The 24,157-nt window shown below is 42.2% G+C and overlaps 1 protein-coding gene across 8 annotated transcripts in view; it reads left to right on the top strand.

The window, feature by feature from the left end:
- The window catches only part of LOC126161461 (proline-rich protein 2-like), a 403,478-nt gene that overhangs the window by 130,311 nt on the left and 249,010 nt on the right, over positions 1-24,157 (top strand). For 2 of the 8 annotated variants that reach the window (XM_049917289.1, XM_049917292.1), the window contains exon 2: positions 21,095-21,546. The exons of 4 other annotated variants lie outside the window; for them this stretch is intronic. In XM_049917289.1, the coding sequence (XP_049773246.1) occupies positions 21,095-21,412 (318 nt within the window). In that variant the 3' untranslated portion in view covers positions 21,413-21,546. Of the gene's footprint in view, positions 1-14,538; positions 14,662-21,094; positions 21,547-24,157 lie in introns of those variants that run through there. 2 more of the 8 variants (XM_049917290.1, XM_049917296.1) reach the window with 2 other exon arrangements.

The raw sequence follows: 24,157 nt of genomic DNA, 5'->3' as shown, positions 1-24,157 counted from the left end.
GATACTCATGGCATTAAAAATTATTATGCCCTATAAAACAGTAATACAGCCCAAATGTACCAGTTAAAAAAAGAAAAAACCATGAAAGAAGTCTGTGAAGAAACACTTCTGAACTGACGTTTAGGATGTATCTGGGGTTTAAATTGTTTTGTTATATCATTCTTTTCCGACGAAATCAGTAAACACCACGAAGAAACGTTATAGAGAATGCCGATGATGTACATGCGTAGCCGTCCTTAATCTAAAATGTAAAACATATGCCTCGTACAAGGTCAGAATGGGTAACTTATCATTTTGCACCGAAAAAACCAACACAAGTTGTGTAAAAAGAAAGATATAACTTGTATGAAATATTTAAAAATACACTCCTCGGAATTATATCAGAGCTTTTGACAATCATTAGATTAATGGAGCATCTAATGAAATAATTAGATACTCCATGGAAGTACAGAACTAAGACAATAATAAAAATGTAGGAAGAATATAGAAAAGCAAAACTATTGGATATTGTAGTGAGAGGTCATAGATGAATTATGGACTATACTCATAAAGACAGCACGACACACTAGAGAACTTTCTTCATAATTAGGGCTATGCTTACAAGTGAAAGTTTCAGTATAAATACAAAAAATGTACTCATTAGAACTATGGGTGCCAGAAATTTCCTGTTTGGTATTCCCTATTCCAAATAGAAAGAAAAATCACATGAAACGTAAACTCTGAAGACCGTCGCAGTTATATTCTGTAACCTTGAAAACCAAACAGATGTTGCATCATATCAGTAGCCTTCAAGTCCATTTTTGGGCCTTTTGTCGCTCGGTCACGCCAGGAGTACATCACGCAATACTGCGACTTATAAAAGGCCGACATTCCCTCAACAACTTTGTAACCTACCCTCGTGCCTGTTTTTATCTTTGCTTGCTGCTCTGGCCTACCTGTCGTTATTCTTGTAATGTTGGTAATGACTGCTATTCCCTTAAACTGTTCCCTTTGGTCCATTCTCCCGCTACATTTGACTTTCATGCATACCCATGCACACTCATACAGGATGGAACAAGGAGTTACATATAAACGGAGTGTGACCTCTTTGTGAAATGATGAAAAATAAACAAATGCGTCAAATATTCCTTTCACCCAGCGAAGTATTGAAGCTGCTAGCAATCAAAGAAAAACTTATATCTCGTTATAGAAAACATAATTACTTCCCACTGTAACCTGAGGCAAAACGAAAGTAACGCCTCATAATTAATGAGAAGGTACTGATAAAACCGAAAAGGGGAGATGTTTATTGCACAAGTTGGCTGAAAGAAGGAATCAGATACTAGGACACGTCTTGGCGCATTAAGGAATATTCTAAATGGTAAGGAGGGAACTGTAGGTGTAAAAATTGTAGAGGGAGACCACAGCTCAATTACAGAATGCAGTGGGTACTCAGGGAAGGTAAGACTTGCACAAGATAGATTAGCTTGGAGAGCTGCTTTAAAACGTCTTCGGATTGCAGTCCACAACAACAACAACAACAACATCCCTTAAAGCAAAACCCAGATGATAACCGAAATTTATACAACTTGATTAGGGGAAGTCCTATTATTCTATAGTCCTGTATCTTACAGCGTCAGTACAAAGAGAAACTAAAAGCCCTAGTCTCCTAAAATCCATTTAGTTTTCACAATTAACGATCCCCAAAAAATATACAAGAGTTGGACAAAAATATGGAAGCACCATGAGAAATGCATGTTTGAACACAAATGCAGCTGAGCTGTTATATTTGACCACGAACGGCACCCGTGCAATATCCATCGTACGTTATAAGTGTCAGTCGTAGTTTGAACAGAGTTCCGTGTAATAGTGAGCGCATTGTGGTAGATCTAATTGAATTCAAACGTGGGCAAGAGGCTGGTGTTCGTATAGTGGACGCTTCTGTAACAATCGGATGTTCGTTGCCCTGTGGTGATGCTGAACCTGTGATCCAACATGGTAGGATTCCTGTTCACACAACTCGCATCATCCAGCACTGGACGAATGATTCCACTTCTCCTGGTCACCATAGTCTCCAGATCTCAGTATTACAGAGTCTTTGTGGTCCACTGTGGAGAGAAGGATGCGTGCTCACTATCGACCTCCATCGTCATTATCTTGAGTTGCCACAGTTTTCCAATAAGAATGGTGTAAAATTCCCTTGAAAATCATACAGGACCTACGCCGTATCAGGATGGTAATGTGATGTGTTTTTAGGTTTTCCATTCTTCGTTCAGTCCCTGCATGACTGATTATAAATACAGGGTTTTCAGGAACAACTGAAGTGATTTCAAATATTTTCTGTAGCTCTACTATTTTACACATTTTTACAGGACTATGTATACACATAGTAATACTCAAGATGTTTTTCTTGACATGTTACAAGTGTTCCCTTACTGAATCTGCAGGTATCAAGTTGATAATCATGTTCTTTCCACATTCGATGCTGCATATGCCTATCAATGTATTCAGAAGCACTGTTGATATAAGCTCGCAGTTCTGGTAGCTGTTTTTGTAGAGTAGGCGGAGAAACTGAAATTTCACATAACCCCACAAAAAAATCGTATGCGCTTAGTCAGGAGAGTATTGAGACCGTGAAATAAATTGCCGATCATCAACCCCATCACGACCGATCCATCGGTTTCTCAGTTGCCTGTTTAGAATTTCATGATAAGGGAGATGGGGCGGAGTACCATACTCTTGGTAGATAAAGTCCACATTTAATCGACTGCACCAAAGTTTATTAAAAGTTACCTTCGGTTAACTCAACATTTAAATCTGTAATCAGTGACAACATGTAACCACCGCTTGTGACGACGGTACCGTATTACTAAAGGCCTGGCTGTGTGCTAATAGAACAGTTATTCAGAACTTTACGTCAAGTTATAGGCAACTGAGAAAGGTTTGCTTGATACATTTTATAAGATCCTTGTCCAAAGTAAAATAATAAACTGTATTACCAGTTAAAAATTTAGGATATAATAGTGAATTGTCTTGTTGATAATGGGAGTGAGGCAGTGCACTGTCCCAAGCAATCTTTGATCCTATTCCTAACAGGAATAAGTTAGCTGAAACAAGGGTAACTGGTTTAAGAATGGTACGACTTACTGGAAAAATACCTAAACCAGTAAAGAAAGAAACTTCCATATGAAGAGTATTATAGATCATCCTTATTCAATTGTGTCAAGTTTAAGTGTGGATATTTTAACTGCCACTGATTTCTTCTCAAAGTAGAAGGAAATATTGACTTTTATCAGAGACAAGTAGTGTTAAATTCGTCAAACTTTGATGTAATTACTAAGCATTTAATTGGAAAGCACAATGTTAATCAAAATGAATTATGGGAACCATCCATTACAATCATGAAAAATAGGGGATACTTCAAGAAAGATATGGAACCACTCAGAATAATAGGTAAATCACAAGCAAATGCTTGCACACTTGAGTACCCAAGAATAAGAAAAAAATGGGACTCAAAAACATTGGGAAGTTGAAGCAATTTATAGACAATAACAACTAAGAGAGTGCAGGGAATTTGCCAGTCTTTGGTGGACACATAATTTGGCTTATGGTGCAGTCTCAGCTCAGTGAAACATTTTTTTTCATTTACAGGTTTCATTTCTTCTTCTTATTTTTCCTACTAATGGAGTAGAGTATGCAGGGAATCTACCACTCTTTGGCAGATACTCAGTTCGACATATTGTGCTTTCCCACTTTTTGGTTTCATTCCTTCTTCTTTTTAACCGTAGTTAATAAGATTTACATACAGGGTGAGTCACCTAACGTTACCGCTGGATATATTTCGTAAACCACATCAAATACTGACGAATCGATTCCACAGACCGAACGTGAGGAGACAGGCTAGTGTAATTGGTTAATACAAACCATAAAAAAATGCACGGAAGTAAGTTTTTTAACATAAACCTACGTTTTTTTAAATGGAACATATAAACAAATAAGTAATCAGTGCCGTTTGTTGCATTGCAAAATGTTAATTACATCCGGAGATATTGTAACCTAAAGTTGACGCTTGAGTACCACTCCTCCGCTGTTCGATCGTGTGCATCGGAGAGCACCGAATTACGTAGGGATGCAAAGGGAACGGTGATGGACCTTAGGTACAGAAGAGACTGGAACAGCACATTACATCCACATGCTAACACCTTTTTATTGGTCTTTTTCACTGACGCACATGTACATTACCATGAGGGGTGAGGTACACGTTCGACGGGCGTTTAATAGGACGTGGAGGACGCATAAATTGGCCAGCCCGTTCTCCTGATCTTACACCTCTGGACTTCTTTCTGTGGGGTACGTTAAAGGAGAATGTGTACCGTGGTGTGCCTACAACCCCAGAGTATATGAAACAACGTATTGTGGCAGCCTGCGGCGACATTACACCAGATGTACTGCAGCATGTACGACATTCATTACGCCAGAGATTGCAATTGTGTGCAGCAAATGATGGCCACCACATTGAACATCTATTGGCCTGACATGTCGGGACACACGCTATTCCACTCCGTAATTGAAAACGGAAACCACGTGTGTACGTGCACCTCACCCCTCATGGTAATGTACACGTGCGTCAGTGAAAAAGACCAATAAAAAGGTGTTAGCATGTGGACGTAATGTGCTGTTCCAGTCGCTTCTGTACCTAAGGTCCATCACCGTTCCCTTTGCATCCCTACGTAATTCGGTGCTCTCCGATGCACACGATCGAACAGCGGAGGAGTGGTACTCAAGCGTCAACTTTAGGTTACAATATCTCCGGATGTAATTAACATTTTACAATGCAACAAACGGCAATGATTACGTATTTGTTCATATGTTCAGATGTGCTAACAAAACTAACGGGGTTCCATTTAAAAAAAAACGTAGGTTTGTGTTAAAAACATACTTCCGTGCATTTTTTTATGGTTTGTATTAACCAGTTACACGAGCCCCTCTCCTCACGTTCGATCTGTGGAATCGATTCGTCAGTATTTGATGTGGTTTACGAAATATATCCAGCGGTAATGTTAGGTGACTCACCCTATATATATATATATATATATATATATATATATATATATATATATATATATATATATGTATATATATATATATATATATATATACTCCTGGAAATTGAAATAAGAACACCGTGAATTCATTGCCCCAGGAAGGGGAAACTTTATTGACACATTCCTGGGGTCAGATACATCACATGATCACACTGACAGAACCACAGGCACATAGACACAGGCAACAGAGCATGCACAATGTCGGCACTAGTACAGTGTATATCCACTTTTCGCAGCAATGCAGGCTGCTATTCTCCCATGGAAACAATCGTAGAGATGCTGGATGTAGTCCTGTGGAACGGCTTGCCATGCCATTTCCACCTGGCGCCTCAGTTGGACCAGCGTTCGTGCTGGACGTGCAGACCGCGTGAGACGACGCTTCATCCAGTCCCAAACATGCTCAATGGGGGACAGATCCGGAGATCTTGCTGGCCAGGGTAGATGACTTACACCTTCTAGAGCACGTTGGGTGGCACGGGATACATGCGGACGTGCATTGTCCTGTTGGAACAGCAAGTTCCCTTGCCGGTCTAGGAATGGTAGAACGATGGGTTCGATGACGGTTTGGATGTACCGTGCACTATTCAGTGTGCCCTCGACGATCACCAGTGGTGTACGGCCAGTGTAGGAGATCGCTCCCCACACCATGATGCCGGGTGTTGGCCCTATGTGCCTCGGTCGTATGCAGTCCTGATTGTGGCGCTCACCTGCACGGCGCCAAACACGCATACGACCATCATTGGCACCAAGGCAGAAGCGACTCACATCGCTGAAGACGACACGTCTCCATTCGTCCCTCCATTCACGCCTGTCGCGACACCACTGGAGGCGGGCTGCACGATGTTGGGGCGTGAGCGGAAGACGGCCTAACGGTGTGCGGGACCGTAGCCCAGCTTCATGGAGACGGTTGCGAATGGTCCTCGCCGATACCCCAGGAGCAACAGTGTCCCTAATTTGCTGGGAAGTGGCGGTGCGGTCCCCTACGGCACTGCGTAGGATCCTACGGTCTTGGCGTGCATCCGTGCGTCGCTGCGGTCCGGTCCCAGGTCGACGGCCACGTGCACCTTCCGCCGACCACTGGCGACAACATCGATGTACTGTAGAGACCTCACGCCCCACGTGTTGTGCAATTCGGCGGTTCGTCCACCCGGCCTCCCGCATGCCCACTATACGCCCTCGCTCAAAGTCCGTGAACTGCACATACGGTTCACGTCCACGCTGTCGCGGCATGCTACCAGTGTTAAAGACTGCGATGGAGCTCCGTATGCCACGGCAAACTGGCTGACACTGACGGCGGCGGTGCACAAATGCTGCGCAGCTAGCGCCATTCGACGGCCAACACCGCGGTTCATGGTGTGTCCGCTGTGCCGTGCGTGTGATCATTGCTTGTACAGCCCTCTCGCAGTGTCCGGAGCAAGTATGGTGCGTCTGACACACCGGTGTCAATGTGTTCTTTTTTCCATTTCCAGGAGTGTATATATATATATATATATATATATATATATATATATATATATATATATATATGCTATTACTGCGTAAGGACTTACAATGTGAGAATTATTCACAGATTCAAAAAAAGGTAAACTCCTCCCGAACAGGCCATGAAGGCCCAACTGTACCGACTGGCCACTGTGTTATCCTCAGCCCATAGGCATCACTGGATGCGGTTATGGAGGGGCAACCCCAAGAGGAGAGTTTGCGTTAGTGGATTTATAATTTTCATTGAAATTCTACGATTTCTAGAAAGGAGAAGAAAAGAGAATAATAAATATGGGAATAAAAGTTGAAAATATTATTAAAGGCAAGCACAAATTCTGTAATGAAAAGAATTCGTGACTCAGGCTCAGTAAGAAAGTAAAAATATAAATTAATAAAATGAGAGCATTCTATATTTTGAGAACGATGTATTATCAATAACAGCCTTGAGAAAATACAATAATCTGGAACAGAATCCTTCTTTCCGTTAACGTCTAAGAGAATTATACAAATAAGCAGATTGAGAACGTATATTTTAAATTTATTTTTTCCTCCCGTTGAGTATTAAGAGAACAGAAGCCGAATCTGTGGTATCAGGGACATGGAGGCCTCATGCATCTGCAACCAGTGAGCTATGTGAAGAAAAGCGATCGTCAAAGTCCCGAACTGGTTGGAGGGCGCTGCCCATAACCTCCAAAGTTCTCGAGTGGAGAGATATCCGTCGACATTGCTGGCCAGAATTCGGTTTGACAAACTCGAAGACAAGCAGCAGAATATCTCGGTGTGTGCGAGCGGGTACTGTCTCGCTGAGATATAACTCGAGGACTTCCAAGAAGGACAACGTCAAGGGGAGTGAATATCGTCGACGTACTGCTGTGCTGCAAGGGTGCCGTAGATAACAACCAGAGGGATCCTGCTATGAAATGAAATTGGCCCCCCAGACCATCATTCCTGCTTGTCGGTCCGTATGGCGGGCGACGGTCCAGTTGGTATCTCACCGCTGTATGCGGCATCTCTAGACACGTATTTGCTTTCCATCGGTGCTCATATCGAAGTGGAACTCATCACTGACGACAATTCTACTCCAGTCAGAGCGATTCCAGACTGAAGACGTGTCTGGAGACGCCCTGGGCAGCGGTGGTTAATTAATTCCTAAAATTGCTTTTTCACCGGTCAGCAAGCTTTTGAACGCTTCGATCGGCGGTAATTGTTTCTCTAACAGAACAATTTCATCAGTTACATGCTCATAAGGAAAGACATCTGTCTTTCCACCAAATTAAACTGCTCAGTTCTCACTATCATTATTTTCAGTTTTCCAGTCATTACGCACAACACAGATTTTTCTAGAGTGCATGCCATAAAGTTGAAGGAATTATAAACCAAAATTTTAAGTGAATATAGTGTCCCACTGCGACAGATTTTGTGAATTTTTATAATTTTTCCATATTCGCCACAGTCACAGAAAGATGGCCTGGATTATTTTAGTCGGTCTTTCGACTAATTCATTATTATGAAATGAGGGTCATAAATCGTTGCATTGCGAAACACAACAGGCACATAAAACTAGCTCTACAATGTAAATGACAGCTTTCACGTGCGAGTTCATGAAATCTGCCTGTAAAATGGAAATGGTCTCTTTCTGTCACTTCTGTTTGCTTGAAACGGTCTTTGCATATGTGGAAAGTCCTGGTACAGCTCAAAATCTTTCATTCGTTGCTGTAACTTCAGTGCACATAGAATGCAATACCGTGCTGTTTGGACACACCAATTTCATATGTAATACATGACTGCAGCAAACATTCGACGTCTGCATTAATGGAAAATGATAAATTTAATTGTTTGTTGTATAAGACTAATTTTATGAACTGTTTCTCTGCTTTGTGCATGATTCTTTTGACTGCCTGAAACACTGTGCGCACAAGCGAGTGTGCATCTAACTTTCCTTTAGAATAAAACTAGCACATTCACGCATAGCAGCTGAAACCTGATGAACAGTTATGACAGTGTGGCTAGCAAGGAAAGAGTTTATGTAACAGCAGTGGTATTTATTTCTACTAGCGATCCTATACGTCAGTAGACTTATATCTTTCTCACTATGGTACTTCGTGACAGAGTGGTACAACTAGAAATTCTTACTCATCTCTCCTGTCTTCCACATTCATCCATTTATAATGAGAATATTGGATGCCGTGGATATTTACAGAGACGGCTTCATTTTGTTCTCGCTTCCCACGCCCGGGTTCCCGGGTTCGATTCCCGGCGGGGTTAGGGATTTTCTCTGCCTCGTGATGATTGGATGTTGTGTGATGTCCTTAGGTTAGTTAGGTTTAAGTAGTTCTAAGTTCTAGGGCACTGATGACCATAGCTGTTGAGTCCCATAGTACTCAGAGCCATTTGAACCATTTGAGTCGTCTTCATTTTGCTTTTCGAAAATATGAAGACGTTTCAGCTCTTATGGAACGGTATGTTGCCAAAGTTTAATTTGTTTGCATACAGAATAATTAAAAACATATTGTGCATCCTTATTTACAAGACACAATCCAGTTGAATCTAACCACTTATCACAGACATTGTCCTTGGTACTAATTATTGCACATTTACCTGCTACTGTAATATTTTTGGCAGAATTACATAGTTCTGCATAAATCCTTTATTTTCATTAATACATAGCTGAACTATGCCCTTTAACAACCAGCCAGGATCTCTCTCTGATAAGTCTCAAATTTCTGTAACAGCTTATCAATAGCATTACTCAAGCACAACTCGTCGCTGATTTCGGACTGTGTTAAAACGGAATACTTTGTATTGAAGTACATTTTCTTTACTTCACCAGACTTAGGCAAGATAAAGTGGCAGTCTAGTGGGACGTTGATTTTAAGTTGTTTAGTTAGATGAACTATGTTATGAAAAATGTGAGAATCGGCACCCAAGAAATGTCTACGTTCTGTAAGCACAACCCTATTAGCTATCACATCTGTACATATTCGATTTCTAAACGCAGACTCAACAGCAACCCATTCAAGATCATAGGTTGCATCTAATTTAGTGAATTTTGGTGCTGGTTGACCCATTACTACTAACTTGACACCAATATATATTACTACGTTTGTCTCAAAGTCGGCAACGCTTTTCATGATGTTCAGCCTACCGAGAGACTTGTACATCTAGAATAAAGTCTCTGTAGTCCTTCAAGTGCTTCTCTGATCAGGTACAAGACGTGTACAGTTAGCTAGTTCTGCAACACTGTTATAGCAAGTAAGTGAATTTGGAAAAGACATCATAGTTGCGTTCTTAGATATTCCAAGGTCTGAATACACAGTAAACTGTCAAATAAATGCAACGCTTAAAGACATATAGCTACTATTCATGCAGGAGAAAACAGAAGATTGTAAAAGGCTAAGGCAAAATGACTGCATGAAAAATATGGAGAAGGAAAGGACTGTCGGAAAAACTGCCACAGCATACAGAAAAAGAACCTTCGGAGAAATTAAAAATGAGTTTGGTAACATTAAGAGTGCAATGGGAATTCCTCTTTTAGACGCAGAGGAGAGAGTGGATAGGTCGAAAGAGCACATTTAAGGTCTCTATGAGGGGGAATACTTGTCTGATGTGATAAAAGAAGAAAAAGGAGTGCAGGAGACGAGATAGGATATCCACTATTAGAATCAGAATTTAAAAGATCTTTGGACGACTTAAGATCAAATAAGCGAGAAGCGATATACAACATTCCACCAGAATTTCTTAAATCATTTGGGGAAGTAGCAACAAAAAAACTGTTCACGTTGGTGTGTACAGTGTGCGAGACTCCCAACATACCATCAGATTCTCGGAAAAAACATCTCCCACATAATTCCGAACATGACTAGAGCAGATAGGTGCGAGAATTATCCCACAACCCAGATAACAGCTCATGCATCCAAATTGCTGACTAGAATGATGTGCAGAATAATGGAAAAGGAAAGTCAGGATCTGTTGGATGACGATCAATTTTGCTTTAAAAAAAGTAAAGGCACCAGAGAGGCAATTTTTACATTGCGATTGGTAATGGAAGCAACAATAAAGAAAAACCAAGACACGTTCACAGGACTTGCCGATCTGGAAAAGGCATACGACAATCTGAAATGTTGCACGCCGTTGGAAATTTTGAGTAAAAAAGGGGCAAGATAATGGAAAAGACATGCATTACACAATATACAGCGTGGTCCATTGATAGTGACCGGGCCAAATATCTCACGAAATAAGCATCAAACGAAAAAACTACAAAGAACGAAACTCGTCTAACTTGAAGGGGGAAACAAGATGGCGCTATCGTTGGCCCGCTAAATGGCGCTGCCATAGATCAAACGGATCTCAACTGCTTTTTTAAAATAGGAATCCCCATTTTTATTACATATTCCTGTAGTACGTAAAGAACTATAAATGTTTTAATTGGACCACTTTTTTCGCTTTGTGATGGGTGGCGCTATAATAGTCACAAACGTATAAGTACTTGGTATCACATAACATTCCGCCGGTGCGGAAGGTATTTGCTTCGTGATACTTTAACCGTGTTAAAATGGACCGTTTATCAAATGCGGAAAAGGTCGATATCGTGTTGATGTACGGATATTGTGATCAAAATGCCCAACGGGCGTGTGCTATGTATGCTGCTCAGTATCCCGGACGACATCATCCAAGTGTACGGACCGTTCGCCGGATAGTTACGTTATTTAAGGAAACAGGAAGTGTTCAGCCACATGTAAAACATCAACCACGACCTGCAACAAATGATGATGCCCGAGTAGGTGTTTTAGCTGCTGTCGTGGCTAATCCGCACATCAGTAGCAGACAAATTGCGCGAGAATCGGGAATCTCAAAAACGTCGGTGTTGAGAACGCTACATCAACATCGATTGCACCCATACCATATTTCTATGCACCAGGAATTGCATGGCGACACTTTGAACGTCGTGTACAGTTCTGCCACTGGGCACAAGAGAAATTACGGGACGATGACAGATTTTTTGCACGCGTTCTATTTAGCGACGAAGAGTCATTCACCAATAGCGGTAACGTAAACCGGCATAATATGCACTATTGGGCAACGGAAAATCCACGATGGCTGCGGCAAGTGGAACATTAGCGACCTTGGCGGGTCTATGTATGGTGCGGCATTATGGGAGGAAGGATAATTGCTCCCCATTTTATCGATGGCAATCTAAATGGTGCAATGTATGCAGATTTCCTAAGTGATGTTCTACCGATGTTACTACACGGTGTTTCACTGCATGACAGAATGGCGATGTACTTACAACATGATGGTTGTCCGGCACATAGCTCACGTGCGGTTGAAGCGGTATTGAATAGCATATTTCATGACAGGTGGATTGGTCGTCGAAGCACCATATAATGGCCCGCAGGTTCACCGGATCTGACGTCCCCGAATTTTTTTCTGTGGGGAAAGTTGAAGGATATTTGCTATCGTGATCCACCGACAACGCCTGACAACATGCGTCAGCGCATTGTCAATGCATGTGCGAACATTACGGAAGGCGAACCACTCGCTGTTGAAAGAAATGTCGTTACACGTATTCCCAAATGCATTGAGGTTAACAGATATCATTTTGAGCATTTACTGCATTAATGTGGTATTTACAGGTAATCACGCTGTAACAGCATGCGTTCTCAGAAATGGTAAGTTCACAAAGGTACATGTATCACATTGGAACAACCGAAATAAAATGTTCAAACGTACCTACGTTCTGTATTTTAATTTAAGAAACCTACCTGTTACCAACTGTTCGTCTAAAATTGTGAGCCATATGTTTGTGACTATTACAGCGCCATCTATCACAAAGCGAAGAAAGTGGTCCAACTAAAAGATTCATATTTCTTTACATACTACTCGAATATGTAATAAAAATGGGGGGTTCCTATTTTTTAAAAAAGCAGTTGATAGCCGTTTGACCTATGGCAGCGCTATCTAGCGGGCCAACCATAGCGCCATCTGGTTTCCCCCTTCAAGCTAGACAAGTTTCGTTCTTTGTAGTTTTTTCGTCTGACGCTTATTTCGTGAGATATTTGGCCCGGTCACGATCAATGGACCACCCTGTATACAACAACCGAGGAGGAATAATACCCCTGGAAGACCAAGAACGAAGAGCTCCGATAAAAATGGGTGTAAGACAGGAATGTAGTCTTTCGTCCCTACTCCTCATTCTATGCATCGAAGCAGCAATGATGGAAATAAAAGAAAGGTTCAAGAGTGGAATTAAAATTCATGATGAAAGGAAATCAATGATAAGATTCTCTGATGACATTGCTATCCCGATTGAAAATGAAGAATGATTACAGGACCTCTTGCATGGAATCAACAGACTAATGAGTGCAGAATAAGGATTGACAGTAAAAGGAAGAAAGATGAAAGTAATGAGAAGGAGCAGAAATGAGAACAGCGCGAAACTTAACATCGTAATGGGGAATCACGAAGCAGATCAAGTTCAAGGGTGATGCTAACTACGCAGCAAAATAACCCATGACGGACGGAGCCAGGAGGACTAAAAAGCAGATTGGTACTAGTAAACAGGCATTTCTGGCCGAGAGAATATACTGATATCAAACACATGCCTTAATCTGAGGAATAAATTTCCGAGAATGTACGTTTGGTGCAGAGCATTGTGTGGTAGTGAAACATGGACTGTGGGAAAACCAGAACAAAAGAGAATGGAAACATGTAAGATATGGTGCTACAGAGGAAATTAGGTGGGCTGATAACGTATGCAATGAGAAGGTTCAACGAAGAATCAGGGAGCGGAGGAATATATGGGAAACAGTGATAAAAAGAAGGGACAAGCCGACAGGACATCTATTAAGACATCAGGGACTAACTTCCATGGCACTAGAGGGGGCTGTAGAGGACAAAAACTGTAGGGGAGGACAGAGATTAAAATACATACAGCGAGTAATTGATGACGTTTGTTAATTGGTCGAATACTAGGAAAAGGCAATGAATTAGCAAAACAGATTGCTTACAAGCACTGGTGCGACCTATCCATTAATGTTGCTGAGGTATGCCGGACCAGTACCAGTTAGGAGTAACAGAGGATGTTGAATGTAAAAAAGTAGGGTATCGCGAATGGGCATAGGTTCATGCGCCAGATGGTAGAGCGTCGCGCCAAAAAACTAAAGATGCAGACTCTTGAAAATAGAAGCCAGCAGTTCCACGAAGGTATACAAAATTTCAGGAAACACTCTTAAGTCACGAATGTAGGAATACTCTACAACCCCACGCTTCCTCTGGCAGGGACCGTGAAAACGGGTTTACAAAGTGTAGAGAGGCGTTGATGAAATCAACGTTCCATACAGGAGTGGATCGGAAACCAACTTCAGTGTATCTTACTATGAGAAGTAACCTCTGCCACGCACTTCAAAGTGATTTTCTGAGAATAAATGTAGATGAATATGTAGGCGAAGATGTAACTATAGAAGTGGTTTAATATAAAACGAAACTGCTTCTATTTTTTAAAAAGAACTTGCGCACTGTTTAGGTTGTGTTGAAACATCCACTTTGACTGTTATGAAGTTCAGGGGCATGTATCGAGATAAATAATTATCTCGTATAATAAAATGCTCATAGAGCTAGAGTGATGCAGGAAAGGAGTCGGACTGGACCCTGAGACCGTATAGTTACATAGCAAAACTTGCTGCGAAAGAACATGTTCTCTCCTTCTCATTCCAGAAATTTCTTCACAATAAGAATACGCACACCTGTAAAGGTCTCTGCGCCGTCACACCCTTTTATGTCATACATTAAAACTGCATTTGCTGTAAAGAATAAAAGCTCGGGTGCCATGCGAGCATAAATGTAGGTTTCCACACTGTAGTAAAGAGAGAATGAAAGCTGTTAACACCTCCACAGTTGTGTTCTGAAGCCTCTGGAAGCAACCAGATGCTGCATTATACCAGCAAGATTCAGGTCTATTTTCGAAATCTTTGTTGTACAGTCACGACAGGAGAACGTCACGCAACGCTGTGACACATAAAAGGCTTGCATTCCCTGATCTCGGCCATCCTTCAGCACTATGAGGGCGACAGTGGCAGCTCTTCTCCTGTGTCTTGTGGTGAGTAGTCGCTACTGAGGCGTGCTCAACAAGTATTGCCACTCTTGCATCTTTTAATCAAACCATTAGGTATATCAACGAGTAGATATTGTGGTTTAGGCCTTATTGCCACTATTACCGATCACAATTTCATGTCCTTATCACCATGGCAAAGATGAATTCTACGAAATTTCATACTGTTCACTTACGATCTGGATATGACTTCCGTATGTATATGCGACACTTTTAAACTTAGTGGTCCCTTTCAGCTGAAGTACTCGTTTGACTTTCTTGATAGCGGTTTACGGGCGCTCGGTTACGCCATCAGAAACGGAAGGAATGAAGCATTCTTCTTAAAGAATCCGGCAGTAAGAAATCACACGCTGAGAGATCTAGCGAGTGGTATAGTTATATGCACAAGTTATCTGCGTAAAACGAACCATCAAGCAATCGATCTGGTGCATTTTCATGTGCACCCATGAACAGTTGTCTTAGAGGCTTACAATTTTTCCAGTAATAATTATAAAGAATTACGCTTGGGGCTTACGGAATCCGAGAAAACCTCCAACCCTTCTGCCGAGAGCAATAGTTTGTTTCTAACTAGCGGGAATTTTAACAGCAGACTGACGACACGCCGTGCATATCACAGCAAATATCTTGTCTGTTTAAAGGTGAACAGCAAAATCTGGGGAGCACTTTTACCGTCCTGTATCTCTCCACCCAACACATCTACCTTTCCTCAGTGTATGTCAAAGCCTACGAGAATGCGATGGAGCCGGCCGGTGTGGCCGAGCGGTTCTAGGTGCTTCAGTCTGGAACCGCGCGACCGCTACGGTCGCAGGCTCGAATCCTGCCTCGGGCATGGAGGTGTGTGATGTCCTTAGGTTAGTTAGGTTTAAGTAGTTCTAAGTTCTAGGGGACTGATGACCTCAGATGTTAAGTCCCATAGTGCTAAGAGCCATTTTATTTGAATGCGATGGACCTAGCAACACCACCGGAGGTGAAATGTTTTTAACTATTCCGATAACACTGCTAATTATTCGTACTTGTTGTCATTGTGCTCTCCAGTTCGAAGACTGGTCTGATGTAACTGTGTACGCTAGTCGCCCGTTTCTCAACCTTTTTTTCTTTTCCTTTGGGCTACACAAGAACGTTTCAGATTCAAGCGACACTCCTACATATGATTTTTTCCTAGATACAAAAAAAGCCAACACATAATGTAGATACAATATATCCTTGAAATTATGGAACGACTGTGAGATACTAATTTTACAAATTTATTACGTGAGAGTTTTTAATCGGAACATATGCACATTTTATCGCCGGAATATTAGGAGACATTCAAAGTCTTCCGACACACGCGACCGTATTCGCGACACACCAGTTTGTCGTGACACGGAGGTTGGTGACTGAGAAATTCTGCGCTAGTCTATCCTGTGTAAACCTCATCATCTGTGAAAAATTGCTGCAACCTATATACGTATGAACCTCTTCCCAGCATTCATACCTATATATCGCTCTAAAATTTTTAACACCTTCCCCCCTCATCCCGCCCCTTCACACACACTTCCCTCCAGCAACAAATTCACGATTCCTTAAAGTTTCATAATGTGTACTTCAGCCATTCGCTTCTTTTAGTCGAGTTATATCATAAATTTCTTTTCTTTTTCGAATTCGAATCAGTACCTCCTAATTAGTTACTCCATCTACCTATGTAATATTCAGCGTACTCCTGTAGGACCACATTTCAAGAGTTCCATTCTCTTCTTATCTAAACTGCTTATCGTCCGCATTTCGTTTCCACACAAGGCTACACTCCAGACAAATATCTTCAGAAAAGGCTTCCTGGCACTTCGATTTATGTTAGATGTTAACAAATTCCTGTTTTTCGGAAATGATTTTCTTGCTATTGTCGGTGTGCTTTTTATGTTCTCTCTCCTTCGCTCACCATCAGTTAAGTTGCTGCCAAAATAGTGAGACTTGTCTACTACTTTTGCGTCACAATTTTCTTATCTTCTTCCCGTAGTATCGTACGACTTAATTCGGCTACATTGCATTATCTTTTTTTTACTTCTGTTGATGATCATCTTACAATCTCTTTTCAAGACACTATCCATTCCGTTCAACATCTGTTCCATGCCTCTTGCCGTCTCTGGCAGAATTAGCAAATTTGCACATTACCACCAAGCATCAAAGTTTTTTATTTCTTCTCCGTGATATTTAATTCCTTTTTTACCATTTCTTCTTGGTTTCTTTTACCGCTCGCTCAGTCCACGTTTCATTAATATAGGCGATAGACTACAATACTGTCAAACTCCCTTATCAACCACTGTTTGGTTTTCATGTTCTTCGACCCTTACACGTGCGATCTGATTTCTGTACTACTTTAAATAAGCGTTCGCTCCCTGTACTTTATCACTGCTACTTTCTGTCTTTCAAGGAATGACTTCCAGTCGTTAATATCAAAGCTTTAGCTAAGTCTACAAATACCAAAAGCTTTAGCCAGGTCTACAAAGGCTTTAAAGGTAGGTTTACTTCTTTTACCCACCCGGAGTGGCCGCACGGTTAGAGGTACCATGTCACGGATTGCGCGGCCCCTCCCGCCGAAGGTTCGAATCCTCCGTCGGGCATGGGTGTGTCTGTTGTTGTTCTTAGCGTAAGTTAGTTTAAGTAGTCTGTAAGTGTAGGGATCGATGACCTCAGCAGTTTGGTCCTTTATGAATTCACACACATTTGAACTTCTTTTAACCTGTGTCATAAGTCATCCGGTCAGTATAGCATCCTATGTTCCGAAACATCTACACAATCTGATTTTCCCTGAGGACGGCTTTTAGCAATTCTTCTGTTCTTCTGTAAATAATTTGAGTCACTATCTTACAGTTATAACTTATTAAAGTGATTGGTAATATTCGTACCTGTCAATACCTGTCTTACTTGGAATTCTAATTATTGCACTCATATACAGAAAAAAAGAACGCCTTGAACGACTAGAGACATGACGTTCATTTTTATGGGACGTGTACATTATCATTAGTACGTTCGGCAGAAATGATTAGCATTTGAAGCATGTCGGCCTGCGGGTTTAAGCTCAACATCGATACCGCGGCGCAACACTACCAACCGCTAAAATGTGTCTGTGGCTCCCGTTGTCGCTGCAGACCGAAGGTAACGAGATCAGTGTGACTTGAACACACGTGCAGATTGCCTCACAAATGAATGCCCGAACCGTATCGTCAAATCATTGAGTTTGAAACAGGGCGCGTCATTGGTATGAGAGAATGTGACATATCCACACGGGAAACAGATGGTCGTGTAGGACCAAGTGTTTCGGTAGAACACGACGATATGGTTAAGTCGCACTACCCAGACCATCACCACCACCATCCTCACCTAATCGCCCGGAAAAGTCGACACCTCATCCTAACGGCATCGCAGGACAGATCTGCGTCCTCCTTGGCTCTGGCGCAACTCTGAAACAGTGGAACACATCGTATACTATCAGGAGTGACAGTTCGCCTTTTATTACGGTGTGGGTTACGTGCGCGTCCACTTCTCCAGCTACCTTTGAGGAATAAGCAGAAACATGCTAGACACCAAATAGTGTATGGAACGACGTCACTGTGGACAGGAGTGGGTTCAGATAGTTTTTTCGGACGAATCCAGGTTCTGTTTGTTTGAAAATAACGGTTGCATTTTGGTTCGCCGCAGACCGGGAGAGCATCATCACAGTGACAGCATTCGCACAAGACACACAGCGCCAATACAGGGTCTTATGGTGTGGGATCCTATTGGGACTCTCCACAAATCATAGCTGGAGCGTGTCCAGGGCACTGTGAACAGTGTGACGTGCGTGACTGACGTTCTGCTACGAGTAGCAAAACCCTTTCAGCACAACACTCCAGACACCATTTTTCAGCAATCCAATGCACGACCACATGTTTCTGCATGAACGCGTAAAACGGACCTTCTTCGTGTCAAGGCATTCAGCCGTCTTTCCTGACCCGCCAGATCACCAAACTAGTCACCAACCGAAAATGTGTGGGACATGATGAAACGACATGTGCCGCGCTGTGGCCCAATGCCAACCACCACAGATGAACTTTGGAACCAGGTGAATGAAGCATGGATGACTATACCACAGGATGCCGTTTGCACCTCATACGCGCGAATGCCATCACGCATGGAACAAGTTATGAGGGCCCATGGTGGACCCTGTGCGTACTAAGCAACACGACACATGCTGAACCGAGGTGACTGACATGTTAATAATTTCTGCATTACATACTATATGCGTGTCCTGTGAATATGAATGTCCTACATCTAGTCGTTCAAGGTGCTCTGCTTTTTCTGGACATGAGTGTACATTCTTTTGGAAGTCAGGCGATATTTTGTTTACCTCATGCCTCACGACAGCTCACTGACTTCCAATATGAAGTAGCCATTGCATATCACTTGAGTAACAAATCCATTAGGGGCACTTTAACCCACTTAAAGCTGTCCAGGTGGACCGTTGGTGAACAGACTGTGACGTGCAAACGTGCAGGAGCAATCACAGCTGATTGCAGAGCGGGCGGACCTCACGTTGTTATGGGCTGAGACCGTAAGCCATTGCGGACGGTGGGTGTACACAGCCATGTGAAATCAGGGGAACGAATCACTGGTGAGTTACAAAGTCCTACCAGCTGTCAAGGCAGCGCAATTACGGTGCATGTGGCGTTAAAAGAAATGGGTTAAATGGTTGAGCACCACCTCATAAGCTCTAGAGACAACAGAGACATCACGGCACAATGTCAAAGTCCAACGAGTAATCGAACAAAGAAAACCGAAGATGTAGCGAAATGAGAGACCAAAACAATGGTATACAATGACAACAATACGAGAACACAGCGAAGACATAACTGAAGGCAGAGCCGCGGCGTGGCTAACTTCATGATATGTCTGCGAGCACAACTGGCCGGGACGATAATACAGTGGTTTCTGTACACGCAATGCTGGTAGCGCTATCAGACCCACCATTGCCGTCTAGCCGCTGCAATCGAGCTCCTGGCCATTCGGCAGGCTCACCGGGGCGAGACGCCATATAAGCCACACATTTCTGTAGCCTAGCGACACTTGAGCGAGTGTAAAGAGCTACGCCACATTTGATGACTCGGAATGAGTGATTTGGACTGACGAATCACGCTATTACCTGTGGCAGTCCGATGTAAGCAATTTGGGTTGGACGAATGATTTGAGAACATAACCTCTCATCATGTGTGGTGCCAGCAGTGAAGTAAGGTACACGTGACATTATGGTATGGGACTATTTTCCGTGGTTAATATGTTCTCCATCTATTGCGCTTTACAATACGCTAAATTCTTCAGGACATAAATATATTTTATGGCAATGTGTACTGTGTACAGCAGAGGAACAGATCGGAGGCGGCGATTGATCAGTATGACGATGCACCCTGTCATGAACAAGTATTTGTGAAGCAATGGTTTGTGGACAATAACACTGATGATGTGGACTGGTCTGCTCAGATTCAGGACCTGAACCCAATGGAATACATTTTTAATGTTAGATCGACTTCTCTCTACACACCAGCGTCTTACAACACCACCTTCTGTGAAATGGGCTCTTGAGGAAGAATCAGCCACCATTCCACAAACATTCAGATACCTCATTCAAAATGTATCTAGCAGAGTTCAAACCATGATACAGGGAAAAAATGGACGCATCTCATACTGCTCTCCACTAATGCCTGTCTAGATACGTTTGTTCTGATTGTGTGTTTCTCTAGAGCCAGATTCCACTTTATTGATGGACGGAACATGTTAGCTATGATGAAAAATTTTGCTTTGAGGGAGTTGATATAATGTTATGTTCATACCTTACATGGGGAAGTTTATGAGAGTTATAATTCTTTTTTAAGAACGTAAACTATTTGGGAAACGAAGCTATAACCTCATAACACGTAACATTCTTGGCTCAATGTCAAATGTTCATTCTACAGCACATAACTAAAATGCAACCTAAAACGTCTCAGGATACTTATTCCAATTACGTCATGTTGACGATCATTAACAGCTTCATTATCAAGTGGTAGTTGATACCACAAATATTTTATGGTATCACACACATATAATTAACATAACACAGCGTATGAAAGTAAACAATTACTTTCTTTGAACATCCGTCTGGGCTGGATCCAGACAGTAAACTTTCTGTGAGCTCTACGTTGTACGAGCATAGCCCATGAAACGCAAAGATATAGGTATTAAGTCCCATTCTGGCATAAAATTTAAATCTGTCAGGTGCTTTTGAGGATTATTATGCTTGTTATCCAACTGAAACATGCATCTAACTCTTGATTATCTGATGCCAATAACATTAACACACTGATATTTCAGAGGGCATGTTGTAGACAACAGGGCTCACATCAACAGACTACATCACTCAATTCTGTTGCAGGTGACAGCATGCAGAAGTCAGGAGACACCACCTGGCCCTCCTGGACCAACCGAAGGGCCACAACCAACTGGCCCACCTGGTCCACCAACCGGAGGTCCTGACCCAACAGGTCAACCTACTGGAGGTCCTGAACCAACTGGACCACCAGGACCACCAACTGGAGGTCCTGAACCAACAGGTCAGCCTACTGGAGGACCTGAACCAACAGGAGGGCCACAACCAACTGGTGAGCCACAGCCTACCGGAGGACCTCAGCCCACAGGACAACCAGGGCCACCTTCTGGGGGACCTAGCAACGGTTTCCTCGGTATCTTCTAATTAAACAGTGCCAGAATCTCACCTGAAGCATTACTACAGATCTTCCTTCCTACTTGACCACTAAACGCATCTTAATTTATTGATTTGGATTTTTACTGTTTCTGTTATTTCTCATTAAATGATCAAAAAAGGTTTTTGTTTAGTTGTTTTATTTTACTGTGATACTGATTGAGTATTCTGATTGATTCAGATCAAGAATGTCTCAGATCAAATCACTGGGAGCAGCAACTGGCATAAAATGTTCGTTGGAAGAATGGATATCATGCACTAAGAAATGGGGAAACACTAACTACCAGCATTTCAAATTCTTCATGTTGTCATAAAAACAGTCTGGATAACAGAATGTCTAGATGAAGAAGCGCCTGCATTCCTACCTTACTACCTACAAGGCTAATTCAATCTAATTCCAATGTGTATTCGTCCTTACTGTTCCCTGTTGTCCTAGGAAGAAGGTGTTGCAGTTATGAGTTGCAAGTAATGAGTTGTTTAGTTATTCTTATGTCTATGCTGTGGTTTGTATAGAGTACGCCTTAGTCTCTTACAACTTAATTTAGTCGCTAAAATCCAGGGTTAAGCGCTAGTGTTCTGAACAGCAACTCCTACACTGACAGAGCTGATTTGCTCGAATCCTACCTCTCTTATAATCCTTCCTTCTAACATATTCTGTGCTGCTGTATTTCAAACAATATTTAAAAACCTCTGAGAGCGAACAAGTTAACGCCGTAAACAGAAGATGTATTTGTCCAAGCATACAAAGACTCATTACAAATAGTGTAGGAAGGAACGGAGTCCACCTTTTACTACAGCAACAAGCATGAGTCTTTCTGAACTAAAGCATGAACGATGGAGCCAGAGCTGTGACTAGGCAGTGTGTGCGAAGGCATCTGGTTTCCGCCAAACGTCATATATCGTGGCAGTAGGGGGCGCTCATGGTACGGAGCCGCTGGAGGCGTGGCCCAGTGGCCGTGCCGGATCCTGCACGATATCTATCAGGTCCAATGGAAACTTCCGATTCCACTGTCAACTTTGATGCCTATGGGGTAGTATCGATATGTGATATCATAGTTCATTCTCGTCACTGGCTGACAAGAGTACTGCTTTCAGCATTAGCTGTTAATAATGGTTATCACCCCCATAACAAATAAGAACTCTGCTGGTTGTAAAGTATTATACTGGGGTAATAAACTAGAACGTCCTCCTTTTTTAGATAAAATCGTTCTCTGTTGCACTGGCATAACGAAGACCAGGTATTTAGTCCCCATAAATCAACGTACTCACTGTTTCCCGTGATATATGGCATCTGACATGTCCATTTCAGACTAAACTGGGGATTATCTATGAAGAGAACAACCTTTGTTTGTTTTAGTACACTGACCATGTTGGCATTATCATAGCAAAAAGATCTCTTCTTCTATAACAGGTGAACTGCAATGTAGCGATTCTATTCCTTCGAGGACTGTAATTCTCGGTCATAGGCACATGTCTCAGTCTTTAATGACTCGTTGCTGGATCGTCTGGATTCCGAACTTTTGCCTCGAAATTGATTATACTGTCTACGAACATTAAAGCACCTGGACATAACACACTGACTTTCATCGCCCTCCATTTTGCCCATCACTTTCCAGTGCTGCTCGGCTAGCATATCATGCTTCGACATCATTTGACCTAACAGGCACTGACAGCTGCGTTCTTTCACTCTTATCGCTCTTCAAAAACACACATCTGTGAGCCACGTATATTTAACGTAACCGACTACAGTGGCACTAGTTTGCACATAGCACAGAAGGACTATGTAAAACAACGTACTCCATCATACAGAGAATCGATTCATGTTTCTTTGGATTGTTTCTCTACTGTGTTTCTACGTCTACATCTACATCTACATACAAAGTCCGCAAGCCACCACATGGAGCGCAGTGGAGATTGCTCTGTAGCACTAATAGTCATTTCCTTTCCTAGTCTACACCCAAACAGAGCGAAGGAAAACAACTGTCTACATGCATCCGAGAGAGGCGTAATCTCTCTAACCGTGTCTTTGACTGCGATCCATGCTCCTGGTCGGTATAAACACAGATCACAAATTTGTAATGATGAAGAGGTGACTCAAGTGTAAGAGAATCTTCCGGGATGGGAAACTCGTGCTCTGAGGAATGATTAGATCAGTTTGAAGTTCTCGAAGACTTTAGATCAGTTGTCACACAGACACCCGTGGGTCACTTGTGGCCAAAATCTAGTATTTGTGCGTCCCGCAGTTCTCACCCCTACGTTATAATAATATTCATCTAGTAAGTAACAGCCGCAGCCAAAAACGTGAAGTAACGTTATGATCTTCATTTCCCGCTCAGAAACAAAAACATACATACAGAAACAGTAATATTTCGAGATGTGCTTAATTTTAATTGACGTTGGTGAAATCGGACGTGAGGTAAGAAGAGTTGACCGCTTACCTCAGGGGGCAGAGGGATAAATAGTACCGCCACTGCAGAATTAGACGTTGTGAGAGGAAGAATGTTTTATTGTTATTCTTCCAGTACCGACAATTCACGGGCATGCGCGACTCGTACCAATCACCTACTGAGCAATTAATTTGGACACAGAAGCAACATGGATTCGTGAACGTGTATTACATATACGGTCATCTTCAAATGTGGTATTTATTTGTACAAAAGAACATTAAATTCAAGGAAAACATTCAAAACTTCTATGATCATACCTCGATTTGGATAAATCACTTAAATGTATGTA

The sequence above is a fragment of the Schistocerca cancellata genome, chromosome 2, assembly GCF_023864275.1.
Source record: "Schistocerca cancellata isolate TAMUIC-IGC-003103 chromosome 2, iqSchCanc2.1, whole genome shotgun sequence".
NCBI classification, from domain to species: Eukaryota; Metazoa; Arthropoda; class Insecta; order Orthoptera; family Acrididae; genus Schistocerca; species Schistocerca cancellata.
Note: the sequence above shows the minus strand (reverse complement) of the source record. Positions and strands in the feature narration are given on the sequence as shown.